Consider the following 14,870-nt stretch of genomic DNA (forward strand, 5'->3'; position numbering starts at 1 on the left):
ACCATTATATTGTGTGGCAGTGCAATCCAGCGCTGACTAACAGAATGAAGAGAGCTCTCTGAACTCCCAATGACCTCCACGTGCTGTGTGGTTCAAGAGCCTACTGCATTAATGCGCATTCATCGCACAGATAATTGCAAAGGCCCACTCATTCGCACATGACAGGCCAATGTGACCACAATTCCAACCGGCTCTTAATTGGTATTCTCAGAGCCATTCATATTCCAATATTCATGGTGTCCCTTTTCATTTCCTGTTTAATAAAAGTAACTGTTAATTTATAGTGTCATAACACAATGAAGAAGACATTGAGGTGAGATATATCCTGGACCACCTAGGGTTAAGGAGCACCATATATAGTTAATGCATACTTAAAAAGACAGGGAAATTGCTGGTAAGTGAGGCGTGATGGCGGTCTGATGAGCTGTGCTAGATGAAGATGAAGGAAGATCTTTGCATGTTTGACCTAGCACATGGGACAAATCTGGACGATACAAATACAGTAGATTTATAAGACAAAGTCGAATGGAACAGGACTAATTAATTACCTTTTTGGTGCAGGGAAGTAAATTTTTCCTCTGAGAAAAAACAATGAGAGGGCCACAACAAACATCTCTTATTGTGCTGACTCCTCTGAGGTTTTTGTGTTTCAGTTGTTGCATATTTGTTTTGTTCTGAGGACTTACACTTTCAACAACATTGAAAACATGTGTCAACTTGCATAGCTGAAGCCCCTTGTAATAATTGTGAGATTTAGGCTCGTATGTTCAAAGAAGTTAATGAAATTCTGATCATCCTTAAACAAAAATGGCGCCATCTGAAGATGATATACAACGATGGCTTGATCAAAATGTTCACCATTTGATGGAATTAGTGAAACATTTATTTTTATTTTCTGCTGAAACGGAGTCCCAGTCCAATATTTCAGTTGAGAAAAGTTAGCCTAGAGTAGGCCAGAATGGAAATAAATCCGATGTACAGTAGAGAAGAGGAGCTTGACAACTGAACTTGCATTAAGAAATGGCTGCCTGACTGGGCTGCTGTGTGTTCAAAGCTCCCATTGCCCCGCCACAGCTCCATTCATGTTTTTGGAGATTGGGAAAACAATTTAAACTGGAATAAATATTCCCACAATAGACACGCTGGCTCTGACAGCCCAGCCTTATGCTGGCTCACATTGGCACGAGGAAACAGCAAGTCTAAGAGATAGAATGACTCTGTCACTCATTCTACATTCATTTCCATGTGCATTTCCAGTAAACTCTCTTTAATTTTATTTTTTGACACATGCATTTATATTATAATTACAGAGGGAGAACATCTTAATGGCTTTCAAGTTCAAATATATTGTGTTTATTTTGTAAGTGATGTTTCATTAGTGTAAAAGGTGACCCAGTACCTGACACAAGTTCCTCCGTTACGACAGGGAAGGTGTTGGCAGACAGGCGGGTCACAGTTCTTGATGTTTCTCCCTCTCACAGACTCCCCCATCAGGTAGATCTCCTTTGAATTGACCTGAAGTTCTCTGATACATCCAATGAATCTCCTCGCTCCATTTGCACTCCCATCAGGGATCTCCCAGTGGGACGAAACGTCCCCCAGAAATATGGGTCCAAAGGTGCCCTGAAAAAGAAATAAATTAAATATACCGGTAATAAAAAAGGTGGATAGCCAGTAATCAGTGAAAATTAGGAAATTACACACAATAAACGTCTCCCTTTGAGTACGGGCTTCACAGTTAAAAACTGTCTCTCAATATCAGTTATCAATTAACTTTTTTATTACATTAACATGACCTTACCATAAATTAAGATCCACAAGAAATATACATATTGATACTTTACTCTCCAGTTTAAATAAGACAAAAACTGGAATCATAATTCTTTAAGAAGACAAACAAATGATAATTTTATTAATAATAATAATCCCAATTCGATGAGACTGAGGTAAAATATCTAAAGAATGCCACAAGATGGGGGCGCCTTTAGCTCAGTTGGTAAGGCGTCCCCTCCCGGGCCGGGCCAGCAGCAGACCCGGGTTCGATTCCCGCCCGCGGTCGTTCTCTGCATGTCACTCCCCTCTCTGCCCCATTTCACCTATGTCTCTCTGCACTATCAATAAAGCATAAAAATGCCCCAAAAATATCTTTAAAAAAAAGAAAAAAAGAAAAAAAGAAAAAAGAAGATTAATTTTTTTATGTGCAAGGTAATGGGGTAGAATTTATGAAGATACATTATGTAAAACTTGAGGCTTATTGTACCGTAACGGTCAATTGGACAGGGAAACCATAATTGTGCCTGCTACCAAAGCTGCATAAAAACAATCACTATCTATCATTAGCATTAAATACATACATTTAATTCAAGGCGGTGACCACTGGTTGTTCAGATGAATACTGAATACAATTTTTCTATTAAGAGGGTTCACATAACACTTTAATACTAACACCATTCATTCATTTATGAAAGGCAAATCAACATTCATCTCAGCTTCATTTGACATTCTTTCAAAGTAGGGTTGACTATGGATTTCCAAATAAAACTCCCCCGTATCAAAGTCGTTTTCTCTTTAATGAGTGAATAGTTATATTCTTAATAGTAAAGAGTAAATGTCTTCCTTTTAGATCTTGCAATTTATCATGAAGTTCATTTCAGTAATAATGAGTTCACAAGTCCTGAACTAACCACTATAATGTGAACAAATGAGAACAAACGATGATCAGTAGAAACAAAGAGCATTAATCCTGTTCCTATGTATGTCTCCTCCCCGCTCCCCAGATAACATTTTAAGCTCAATCAAGCTCAAGCTGGCAAATAAGTCAAACCCTTATAGCAGTAAAAGCAAAAGCATTACAAAAAATACTTTCTCTTTTAATTTGACAGCTGCGAAATACATCTGGTCCTGGCAGAAATTGTTAATTTTGTTTCTATTATCAGTAGATATGTTGATACTGGTTTCCATAAAGAGAGTCACTGCCTATAATACCAAAAGACAATACTATGTTGTTATGTCAGAAATAAATTAAAACGCTCAATCATTTCTACTGTAAAGATGCTTATAAGTAAAATCTAAATGTTCAAGTGGTACTAGGTGCTGAATACAATGCAGGAATTACATTCTTCATAACGAATACAGCACCGGCACTGAATCCATACATACGTTGTAATTTTTTTTTTCTTTAAGTTATTTTTTTGGCATTTTTATGCTTTATTGATAGTGTAGAGACAGAGTTGAAAATGGGGCAGAGAGGGGAGTGACATGCAGAGAACGACCGCGGGCTGGAATCGAACCCGGGTCCGCTGCTGGCCGAGGCCCATGGGGGGACGCCCTACCAACTGAGCTAAGGGCGCCCCCTACATTGTCAATTTCTTAACAGCCTTTATGAAATCCTAGCAATTACAGAATATACTAATCTCAGTTGCTTTGACAACCCTCAAATATAGCAGTCGTCATGGTTCTATGCTGCATTGAAAAGGTGTTGGACAGCCTCAGTGAGTGTAGGTGTTTGGTGGAGAGATGTTGAGGTGTTAAACCGCATAATTATTTGGGACATCGACCTGATGATGCAAGCTTTAGATAACATAAAGTGCTGCACATTTGAAAGCCTATAGAAAAAGACACAGATGACAGGGTTCACAGGATACGAGCGTGCAGTGTCACATGGAGTTACAATCCCTAAAACTATCTTTAACAAAGCCGGAGGTTCAAGTAAAATAAGCAGCTGTGGCTGGATATACTTTTACAATGAGCCAAAGTGTATTTTATGTGATACGACCAGCTAGGAGCCACTGGAGCAGCGTGACGACGACGGGCTGATATGGAATGACTTTATGGTGCCTTCAAGTGTGTTTACCGTGTTTATGAGATGGAGTCCATTTGAAAGAACCACTGATGTTTTATTCATGACTTTGACTCGCAGCACTGTGCTCACAAGAGACCTTGCTGATTTTTGAGTTCTATCTGAAGGCAGCACCACTCGATGTGGCCTCCATTTCATTAAATGCAATTCTAGATGGTGTTCTTATGGTTATGTGGGGCCAAGTTAGTTGATAACTTTGTCACACTGAAAGATATAGAGAGTCTAGGCAGGTACATTTTAGTAGAGCACCAGAACATTTGTAAGAAATGTAGCAGCAGGACTTTCAAAACAAGATACTCAATAGGTTTTAAGCACTCCAGGTCTTGAACACTAATACATGCAACTGCAAGAGTGAAATATAAGAAAAAAAGATCAAAAGTGAAACTCAATTGACCTCTTTAAAAGGTCTGCAGCCGGGCCGTGTATTGGGAGTAGGGTTGCAAAGGGGTGGAAAGTTTCCGGTAAATTACCGGAAACTTTCCGGAAACTTTCCACGGGAACTTTCGCTCGGGAATTTTGGGAATATTCAAAATTGGAAATTATAGGAATGAACTAAATGTCGGTAATTTAAATTATTATTTTTTCACATCCAAACATAAATCTGAACATTTAAACACTATGTTTGGTCATAGGCAGACATCCATGCAAAATAATAAAATTAAAAAACATTACATTTGTAAGAAGAACTTTATCAAGTTTTGATTATTTTATGAACAATGAATAATTTCACTTAACAAGAAAAAGATGAATGTTGAGTTAAATATTATTCATCTGTCTGAACCCAACCATTCAATAAATAAAGTCAAATGCCCCCCATGTGATGGAGGAATGCACAGAGCATGTAGGGGGCATGGCCTCAGTAGGGGAGGACGGGGTAAGTAGACACACTTTTTTCTCTAGTGAGAATTCCTCATCACCTAAAAGATCTTTCAATAGTCATTCCTACATTAAATTGAAGCTTAAGGTGTTGGCTTGAAATGTGTACCCCTCACTTTTTCTATCTTATTGTAAGAAATTAATCATCAAAGACACCCTTACACATTGTGACAACCAACCCCATCAAGGGGTCGGTTGTCAAACACTATGGGGTTGTTTGTCACAATGTTATCTTAATGGGAATAATCTTAAAAATAAGTAAAGAAAGTAGAACTAAATTTGAAAGTTTAATTGCATTGTCAAGTTGACAAATAGGCCTACATAACTTACTATAGCCTTGGCAGCTGGTCTAGTTTGGGATGCACTGGGTTGTTTTGATTTTTTTGCCCTTTTTTCTTTTGCATGCTAGCTGCCTTTTCCTGCTCTATTCTTTCCTTCTCTGGGGATACAGAGAAGGATATATAGTGAGGAGGATACAGCGTGACAATTTTTTTCGTTATTGGGTTCCTTTTCTGGCTGCAGCCTTTGGATAACATGTGACAACCAACCCCCCAAAAAATGTGACGACCAACCCCAACTTGAATTTCTTGCTAGCATCAAGGCCAACAACCATCTGACAACTAATTAGCTTGCTAACCACACTCTAAACTATATTTTACCCTTTACACTTTTTATGGGTAACAAGCCTTCTTCAAAGCCTAGAAGAAAAATACTGAGGAGCTAAATATTTTCAATTTGACAAAACACAAACAGTCCTCTCACCTCAAATTCAGCAGTATAACTCCAAGGAAGACTATGATCCCAATTCTGGATATTTACATACCAAAATTTCACAGACAGCGCCTTCTGGTTCCGAGATATAACGATTGTGAAAACCAACCCGTGTGACATAGTACCCCGTTCTCCCCTACCCCTGCAGTAGGATGTGTGCTAAGTGCAATTTGCCAAGTGTACTTGCATAAAATCTGGTTGTTTTAGTCAAGATTTTGCTAAAATATATTGTCCCCAACTATATGTAAAATCACAGTTTAAGCCTCTGTAAACCTGGTATAGTAAAAATCAATATATGATATCAAGTTGGGTGTCTCAATAAACTTTGAAAAAAATCTGATTTGAAATTAAATGTTCATAAATATATTAAAACTTAGTTGAAAAAATAGCTTTTTACAGTCTAGAACGTTTGCCTGGACTGAAATAACATAGTTAGGAGAATTTAGTGCATTTGGGCTGCTTTAAATTTGGTAAATTCCCGTTTATTCCCGTTAATTCCCAAATTTCCCGTTAATTCCCATAAATTCCCGTTAATTCCCATGGAAAGTTTCCAACTTTGAAAATTCCCGGAATTTTGCAACCCTAATTGGGAGTGTTGGTTTATACAGACTTCAAGTTGTTCTGTGTGTTAGCAATGTCAAGTCACATCAATTTCATTCATATAGCTAAAATTACAAATCACATACTGTATTAGCCTCAAAGGGCCTTCATTTGCCACCCTCTATTCTTAGCGCCTCAACATCACTGCACAACAACATACAATGTGGAGTTAACATTGTAGCCTGCTATTATCTACAGTTGTTGCTCAATTCAACATTCGAGTTGCCTGCTTTTTCACTATATGACATTGGCTCTGAGCCCAACAGTTTCATGCCAGCACACATAATCCTTTATTTAATTTGTGTTCAAATATTCCTTCAACTGGCATTGAGTGCCAACTTATCTCAAAACCCAGTTATTCTCTTTATCATCCAATCATGGTAATATATTAGTTTTCCATTTGAACTAGCAACTAAAGGGCAATACAATCTTAGATTTGATACTTGAGTAATGCATGTGTTGTTAACAAAAGGAAAACAAGTGGAAAAAAAGAAAAAGAAACATCTCGGCATCTCAAATTAGAAGACCATACATCATACTGCGAGAGTGGGAGGCGTTTTGAGCCCGTGGGAAGGTTGAGCCCTTTCTCTGGGTCTTTGAAAGTGAAAAACAAAATTATTAAATGAGTTTCATACAGGTGTTGTTAATAGGGATGGGGCCGATCCGATCCAGTATCGGTATCGGGTCCGATATGGCCGAAATCTGCGTATCGGATATCGGACTGACAGCTCCGATATTAAAATCCGATTTTTTTTTTTTTTTTTTTTTTTTATAATTTTTTTTTTTTTTTTTTTTTTTTCTATGTAACATGCGCCGACGTTCGGTGGAGGGAGAGAGGACATCACTTTATAATTTGACATACAGTACATATGAGTTTGTTAGCCAGTGAGCTAACCAAAGCTAATCCAAGTCAAGGAGAGGCTTGTGACAAATTCTACAGCCAAAGAGAGAAAGACTGTTTAGACAAACAGACCACCACATATTCTAGTGGGGCAGAAGTGATCATTGAGAAGGATTTCTGCCTTTAAGATAAACCTATATGCATTTGTGTATATTTATTGCTCTTTTAAATTAGAATTGCTTAAGCCTTCCTATACATAACATCACCACCAACGAAAAAATGTATAACAATTATGATATCGTATCGGTCAGTATCGGTATCGGCCGATATCCAAACCCCAGGTATCGGAATCGGATCGGAACTAAAAAAAGTGGATCGTCCCATCCCTAGTTGTTAATCACAGTAATGACCCAGAGTATAAAGACCAGCCTGTGATTAACAGGCGGGAGCTAGCTTAGTGCTACTTACGTGCTTGCAATAAAGGACATTATTTGCCAAGTGGGATCATCTTGGCAAATAATCTAACAGGTGCACATGTTTTATCATGGAAAGCTCCTGTTCTTCATTCATTAAGCAACTGTGCTTTCTCAGTAACAGTGTGCTAGGCTTGTTGCATATGATTACTCTACTCATGATTGTGTCATGTACAACACATGCTTAGGCAGTACATTACAGGCTGGGTTTACTCACGTATCATAACGTTTTAAATTACAATAGACATACAATCTTTGGTCTCAGGATCTTTTCTTGCTGTCTTGTCAGAACTGAACTGGGAAAAAAGGCGTTTAGGTTTGCTGCTCATTGTGCCTGGAACATGTTACAGAAGACTTTGAAACTTAAAGAGCTTGCCCCATTGGTCACTTTTAATAGGAAGCTTAACGACTTGGAGGCAGACACATCTGACCTGTTGTATTTAACAATATGGTCGACATTTGTAAATAATTGCTGTTTTAGTTGTTTTATGTTTTTGTGTACCTTGTTTTAATGTGTATGTATGACTGTACTGCTGCCTGCCTTGGCCAGGATGCCCTTGAAAAATAGATTTTAATGAGGTATTTCCCCTAGTTAATTAAAGGCAATTTTTTAAAATTATCATTTGAGGAAGGCAATACCGAAGACATGATTGGTAGGTAAAAATGCTTATGTAGGAAAACAATTGTACAAAGGGGTTGATTTGACCGTAGGCAGGTTACGTTACCGCTGACACGGGCTGTGTCACAGAGTCCTCGTGACGATGAGCCGTGGTGTTACCTGCAGCCATTTCAATCATACATGACCCTCCATGTTTTCCGACGGGCAGTTTGTATCTGTTGAAAGAGAGAACAGAGAGAGGGAGAGAGAGACCAGGGCCAGTTAGAGAGGGGTGCTACATCTCGACGCTCACAATAAATCCGGCAAAGCATGAAAAGTAATCTGATGGAGAGGCAGACAGATCAGTCACAGCAGTGAAGCCGCTAATGTGACCACTGAGACTATGGACTATAAACTGACAATGCATTCACTATACGTATATAGCCTACATTACTGAGAAACTTAATGCACTGGTAGATTGGCTTGGAAGCAATGGTGCGTTTGTTGTGTCCCAAAAACCCCAGGAGAGACACCAACAAAAAAAACAGAAAAAAGCGTTCACAGCTGGATTTAAGTACACGGTCCAGAAATAGGTTCCCCCCCGCTCAGGGCTGCGGGGATATTCTTTAAAGGTGTTGTGTTCCTCAGCAGATATGAAATTCACATAATAATGCCTGAATATACACTGCATATAAACCAACGATTGAGATAACCAGAACTAGTGGAATTTACATGATAATGCACAGCACATGAAATACAATCCATAACAATAATAATAATGAGAAAATAGAAAAACAAATTAGCAGGAAAAAAAATATTATCATGAGTGCTCATTATGTCATTCAGGATTAATTAATGCTAAAAATGAGGGCACAAAGCCGATATACATTATACACCCTAATGAGTGGGGAGACAATTTTATCATTTGACCCCCTATGTCTCTCTGGGGAAATATACAATGGTATCAGTCATTAATGTTGCAGCCATAATGTTAAGTAGCTGGTCTACTTGTGTCATATTCCAGCTTTGGCAAAGTCAAGCGATTCCCTCTCTCCAATTCATCACTGGCTTTATACCGGCAATATACAATAGCAGCCTCTTCACAGGGGTTTTAGATTATGCAAAGGGTTGTACAATCTGTGCCGCGCACATAAACACTTTTTTTGTTAGGGAGCAATCTACTTGATGTACCTTTGGACCATAGGTTTACTTATTGTTCCCCTGTGAACACAATACAAGCAATGCATCTCTTATCTGCCAAATCTGATTCTGCAAAATCCATTCATCCATTCTTTGTGGTCGCACCACTGTTGATGAGGAAAAAAAACCTCAAACGGTCTGCTTTATTGGCCAGATGGAAACAATCAGGGCAATCGCCCTCCTGCTAATTTGAAACAGCCTTTCAGGACTCCTCCCTGAGGCAATCACACACGCACAACTTCAGGTGTGACAAATTACAGGTATGGAAATCACAAGAACTGTTTCGTACACACACGCGCGGGAGGATAAATTAAGGTACATTCAGGACCACCAACCCGATTTCCTGACAATACATCCATTATCATCCTATGGTTTTCTGAGATCATTCTCCCACCCTCAGTGAGTGATTTCAGAAATAAATAACTCCCCATGTTTATTTTTTTAAAAGACAAAAATCCTGGTTAAAACACTTAATTGATTCTACATTGAACTCCATGTCTTTGTCCTGCACAAAAGGACTGTTGGCGAGGTATGAAAACATCACAATTTTGCTACAAAGCTGCCACTTGCAGAGGGCATTTGAGACATAAATATGTAGCGTGCTATAGCAGCTTTTCATTTGTCCTGTTTAATACTGCAGAGACCATCCCTATGAGACACGGGAGAATGCTCACTAAGTAAACAGCATGATGTTACTTGATGAGCCCTCGTGAGCACATCGAATGCTCTACCGGGCTGATTTACATAGGTCCTGCTCTGCAGCAAAGATGGCTTTTTATAAAGATAACTATGGCTCCTTTACTTGGGTCCTGTAGCTAGATAGCTAGGATTATGCCTCCCAGCCCCACATCATCATTACCACAACACACACACACACACACACACACACACACACACACACACACACACACACACACACACACACACACACACACACACACACACACACACACACACACACACACACACACACACACACACACACGCACCGCAATAAGAATAACATCACACAACCAAGCATATGACTGAATGAGAAGAGAAAGAGGTGGGTTTTGTCTAAAGCAGAGATGAAACACACTGTAATTTTTATCGGGCTCCCTGTGAACCATCCATTGCTGGGTCTCACAGGACCAACAAGAGCAAATTCCCAACTTTAAGTAAACAAACAAAAACGTATGAATATTTCATTTTCTCCAAACAAACAAAACCACAATATGGCTGTGATCATTTTTATTTTCTCAACCATCATTTATGCATTTCTTCATCTGGCTAATGCGCTAATCATAAGTGATTTGTCATCCCTAACATCCTCATTTAGTCTGTGGTTTGGTAGTGACTTATTCAGTGTGACTGCATTACTGCAACTTTCCTGAAATATTGCCTGCAATGTTAAGGGACCTTGCAAATATTTTCAGCAGAGCACCTTCACACAAAGGTATTTGTTCCAACCTGATGGCAGCCGTTTTGTCTTTACAATCCTATTTGAACGTGCCACCTTCACAGCTCCCTGCAGAAAATTAATAATGAGGGAGGATCATCATTAAAATATTACTATTGCATAAAACATCTTAAAGTATTGGCAACAGATGGCAGTAAAACATCGTGCACGGCACTGGTGCCCTTGCAACAGTTTTCCCTGGCTGATAGGCAAGATGAGACAATTTTTTTTTTTACATATGTAAATGACTCATTATTCTTATCATATTTAAGATTTTTTCAAAAAGAAAATGATAATGTGGGCCGTGTTAGTGATGTATTTATAATTTCCAAGACTTTTAGTAATTTAGGGTCAAGAGTCTTTTAGCTCAAAAAGGCTCAAAGACTGTTCAATGGTGTTTTATAGCTGCATGCAGATATAATGTAAATGGGTCACAGAGATTATATAAGGAAGGCAAGTACCACCTGTTACTTCTTTTTAGCACAACAGGCGGTAGAGTTAGACATCAGATAGGACTGAAAGGAGAGAAAATACAGCCCATATGCTTCACAATCATGTATAGTTATAGTTAACAAACCCCTCACAGCAGCACACACATCAAAGTCAGGACGGATCTGTTTGTTGGTCTTTACTGTAAGTGCAAAACAACACCACCTTATCCGACCATCATCTACACCTTTACCGACTGTAATGCCTGCTCTGGCTCTGGTGCAGTGACTTTCTCACACGCAGCACTGCAGCATTTGCTGCATAATTTGTGCTGTGACTGGCAAGCCTCAATTAATTTGGGTAGCCTGTGTTCTATCATTACATCTCCACAAACACAATTAGACAGCACACAGCAAGCGCCTTGGCATTGTGGAGCCACCACAAAAGAAATTCCCAGTGAGCCGGCTGGTAGCTTCTTTAATGAATCTTTTATAGGGGTACATGTCAATACAACGCTGAAAACAGTGTGATTGATACATCATACGCTGCCCCAGATGCATCAGCACTGTGTGGAGAGAGATGTGAATGCTTAATATTAAGAGTGGGGAAGTTCTAAAAATGGGTTCTGTCCACTAGTTGGTGATGTTCAGAAAAAGCAAACACTGGCTATTTACTAATTACTTGTCCAAAATTCAAAGGGATTACTTTACCCATTACTCAGATAAACATTATTTACAGCAGCAAATATTTCACTTTTGAGTTGGCTATAACATACACATACTCACATATACTATAGGGGAGAATGGGTTTATATGTCACACGGTTTGGTTGTCACATTTGTTATAACAGAAAGCGCTGTCTGTGATATTTTGGTATGGACAGATCCAAAATTGGGATCAGAGGTCACCTACATAGTCCTCTTTGGAGTTAGACAGCTGAATTTGAGGTGAGAGGACTTTTTGTCTTTTTCATGTAAAATGTTATAAATGGTAGCACCTTTTTTTTCTTCTACGCTTTAACACAATGGGTTTCTAACAAAACACTTGTTGTTACCCTTAAAAAGTGTGAAGGGACAGCTATAGTTTAGATTGTTGTTAGCAAGCTAACTAGTTGTTGTATGGTTGTAAACCTTGATGCTAGCAAGAAATTCCAGTTGGGGTTGGTTGTCACATTTTTTGGGGGGTTTGTTGTCACATGTTATCCAAAGGCTGCAGCCAGGAAAGGAACCCAAAAACAAAAGAAAATGTCAAGCTGTATCCTCACTGACACCCCAGAGAAGGAGAGAATAGGGCGGGAAAAGGCAGCTAGCATGCAAAAGAAAAAAAGGGCAACAAAATCCAAACAGCCCAGTGCATCCCAATTTAGACAAGCTGCCAAGGCTACTGCACCCCAGTGCACTCCACCCCAGCTGGGGAAGAAGAAACAGAAGAGAAAGAGACAGGAGGAGGAGTCTTCATCAGATGAAGAGGATAGTTTTTGTTTAGTTTGCATGGAAATGTTCTCCAACAGCCGTTGAGGGGAGGTATGGGAGAAGTGTTGAATGTGCAACCAGTGGGCACACAAGCTCTGCTTAGTTGGAGTGAGCAGACCCTACATTTGCCATCACCTGTTAAACCTATTACATGGCTGATCTTAATATGGGTTTCCTGTTTGTTTATTCCTTGCTATTTTTTTGTTATGATACATTTAGTTACAGTCATATGAAAACGTTTGGGAACCCCTCTCAGCCGGCATTATAATTGACTCTGCTTTCACAAAAAAAAGGATACAAGTGGTATGTCTTTAATTTACCAGGAACAGCTAAGTACTGGGATGTTTTCCAAACAAAGATTTTTTGAAAAGCAGTATTTGGGTGTATGAAATAAAATAAAATGTGAAAAACTGGCTGTGCAAAAATATAGGAACCCTTCTGGTTTTGTTGATTGTAATGCCTGTAACAGCATGTAAAATTGATTACTTTAAACACAAAGTTGGTTGGATTATGTTGTTAAGCCTTGAACCTCATAGAAATGTCTGTTTAATCATGAGAAAAGGTATTTTAGGTGCCTAAATGCAAGTTGCACTTCTCTTTGACTCTCTGCTGAAGTGAGACAGAATGGGATCATCAAAGCAGTTCCCAAAAGATCTGAAAAACAAAGATTGTTCATTGTCATGGTTTAGCGGAAGGCTACAAGAAGCTTTCCCAAAGGTTTCAATTGTCAATTTCGACTGTAGGGAACGTTGTCAGGAAATGGAAGGACACAGGCACAGTGGCAGTTAAACCCAGGCATGGCAGACCAAGAAAAAAACAGGAGCGGCATAGGTGGTGGATTGTGAGAATGGTTGCACACAACCCACAGATCACCTCCAAAGACCTGCAAGAACATCGGGCTGCAGATTGTGTATCTGTACATCGTTCAACAATTCAGCGCAATTTGCACCAAAACATCTGTATGGCCGGGTGATGAGAAGGAAGCCCTTTCTGCGCCCACGCCACAGATACAGTTGCATGGAGTATGCAAAAGCTCATTTAGACAAGCCAGATTCATATTGGAAGAAAATGCTTTGGACTGATGAGACAAAAATTAAGTTATTTGGTCTTTATAAAAAGCGCTTTGCATGGCGAAAGAAGAAAACTGCATTCCAAGAAAAACACCTGCTACCTACTGTTAAATTTGGTCATGCTGTGGCCATTTCAGGGACTGGGGTCCTGGTAAAAGTCGATAGTTGGATGATTTCAACCCAGTTTCAACAGATTATTCAGGATAATGTTCAAGCATCAGTAACAAAGTTGAAGTTGCGCAGGGGTTGGATATTCCAACAAGACAATGACCCTTAACACAGTTCAAATTCCTGCAGAGGGAAAAGTACAATGTACTAATATGGCCGTTGCAGTCCAATGATTTGAATATCATCGAAAATCTATGGGATGATTTGAAGCGGGCTTTCCATGCTCGGCAGCCATCACATTTAACTGAACTGGATCACTTTAGTATGTAAGAATGTTCAAAATGCCTACATCCAGGATCCAGACACTCATCACAGGCTACCGAAGGCGTCTAGAGGCTGTTATTTTTGCAAAAGGAGGCTCAACTAAGTACTGATGTCATTTTTCTTTTGGGGTGCCCAAATTTATGCACCAGTCAAATTTTGTTACGATGCCTATTGCATAATGACACTGCTGAATTGCTTCTGTTTCCCTAAGGTATGTCAAATATGAAAAGGAATTTGCTTCTTTGAAATCCCAGCTAATGATGAACAAAAATCCCCAAAATTAGAAGGGGGTCCCAAACTTTTTCATATGACTGTATATAGGCCTATTTGTCAACTTGACAATGCAATTAAACTTTCAAATTTAATTCTGCTTTCTTTTTAAGATTTTTCCCATTAAGATAACATTGTGACAAACAACCCCATAGTGTGTGACAACCGACCCCTTGATGGGGTTGGTTGTCACAATGTGTCAGGGTGTCTTTGATGATTCATTTCTTCTTTATTACAATATGTTGGAAACTGAGAGGGATAGAGATTTCAAGACAACACCTTAAGCTTTAATTTAATGTAGGAATGACTATTGAAAGATGTTTTGGTGACGAGCAATTCACACTAGAGTAAAGAGTGTGCCTACCAACCCCGTTCTCCCCAACATATAGGTACCAAAATGCACAGCAAGTATGATTGACATTTAACAACTACTCTTAGTTCTTTATTAGCAATCATGTTACAGTCAATATCCCCATTGTTGCTTGACAGGGAAGAATACTTGTGTTGATAATGAATTTGTTTTCCAGTCCAAACAAATTGAC

General features: G+C 39.1%; 1 protein-coding gene across 1 annotated transcript in view; it reads right to left on the minus strand.

The window, feature by feature from the left end:
- Window positions 1–14,870, minus strand: part of eys (eyes shut homolog) — a gene marked incomplete at its 5' end in the record, with an annotated part of 143,662 nt that overhangs the window by 21,412 nt on the left and 107,380 nt on the right. The window contains 2 exons of the mRNA XM_080036510.1: window positions 1,400–1,623; window positions 8,146–8,254. Coding sequence (XP_079892636.1) covers window positions 1,400–1,623; window positions 8,146–8,254 — 333 coding nt within the window. The remainder of the gene's footprint in view (window positions 1–1,399; window positions 1,624–8,145; window positions 8,255–14,870) is intronic.

This window comes from Ammodytes marinus, assembly GCF_949987685.1.
Source record: "Ammodytes marinus genome assembly, chromosome: 11".
NCBI classification, from domain to species: domain Eukaryota; kingdom Metazoa; phylum Chordata; class Actinopteri; order Uranoscopiformes; family Ammodytidae; genus Ammodytes; species Ammodytes marinus.